Source organism: Mesitornis unicolor, unplaced genomic scaffold (assembly GCF_000695765.1).
Source record: "Mesitornis unicolor isolate BGI_N332 unplaced genomic scaffold, ASM69576v1 scaffold33014, whole genome shotgun sequence".
Taxonomy (NCBI): domain Eukaryota; kingdom Metazoa; phylum Chordata; class Aves; order Mesitornithiformes; family Mesitornithidae; genus Mesitornis; species Mesitornis unicolor.
In genome coordinates, this window is record NW_010181313.1 from 1 (window position 1) to 1086 (window position 1086).

Genomic DNA, 1086 nt, shown 5'->3' on the forward strand with positions numbered 1-1086 from the left:
AGAGTCAAGGCTTCCAGGTCAGGGGGGGCTTGGGGGGGAATTCTGGGGTTTTTTTGGCTACTGTGCTTGAAAAGCAGCAGTTTTCCAGGCCAGCAAAGCAGCATGGTGTCCACAGGGACCCCCCCATGCCAGCACAGCTGCCCTTTCCGTTCCTATCCCCGCTCCCAAGCCTGAAGCCAGCATCCACACACGGCACACCCTGTCTGGGTTTCAGCTCTACAGTAGTTTTTAAAAAATATTTATATGTTATATACCCTAAAAAGGTCACCACAGGAATTTCCATTTCTTTGGAAGGAAGGAACAAGAAAATAAAAATCAAAACTGTTTCACAGAAGAAAATAAAATCCAATTATCGGCAGTGTTCACCTACAGGACAAAACCCCTGGCCACAGCGGATTGGGGGGGGACACCTTCTCCAGAAAGGTCAGAAACACAGGTGAGTAACTAAAAATAACTAGTCTGGTATAAATGTCTGAATTCCATGCGCTTGATATAACAGTCCGTCTCTTTTTGTCTTTTTTTTTTCCTTAAAAAATATATATATAGTTATTGCTTTCTCAAGGGCCAGCGGGCGCAGGGCACCCTCAATGGGGGAGCGCGGCAGGCTCAGTGGGGTTTGCTTTCTTCCTCCTCTTCATCAGCAAAGGGTTTGAGGAGTCCTCGATTTTCTTGATCTTGATTTGTTCGTAGTCCACTCGCATGGTGGCCAGTGCGCTCGTCATCTCCTCCTGCGGGCACAGGCAGCGCCCGTCAGCACAGCCCAGGACCCCCGGAACCCCCAGGGCAGGGGACCCCTCCCACCCCCAGTGGGAACAAAGCACAGCGCAGGCTGAGGGTCGCACAGCCAATTTTTCCAGCCCAATTCGGAGCATGGACCCCTGTGGGAGCCAGTCCGGATGAGCACGGTTTGTAACGAGAAAGCAGGAGGGTACAGTCCCCAGGTGACACCCAGGGTGTGGAGCAATTCAGACAGCGATGGAGAGGGGCTTTACCTTCACGTCCTCCCACAAATCCTTCTCCTCTTTCAGCACGCGGCTGGTGTGTAGCGGGGTCTGTGGCACCTGCATGGATTGCTGCCAAGAGAGC

The 1086-nt window shown here is 52.1% G+C and overlaps 1 protein-coding gene across 1 annotated transcript in view; it reads right to left on the reverse strand.

The window, feature by feature from the left end:
* Nucleotides 1-316: 316 nt before the first annotated feature.
* MAPKAPK2 (mitogen-activated protein kinase-activated protein kinase 2) overlaps nt 317-1086 on the reverse strand; it is a 4799-nt gene continuing 4029 nt past the window's right edge. Inside the window, exons 9-10 of the mRNA XM_010183391.1 lie at nt 993-1073; nt 317-728 (exon numbers count right to left, since the gene is read on the reverse strand). Of these exons, the coding sequence (XP_010181693.1) occupies nt 585-728; nt 993-1073 (225 nt within the window). The 3' untranslated portion in view covers nt 317-584. The remainder of the gene's footprint in view (nt 729-992; nt 1074-1086) is intronic.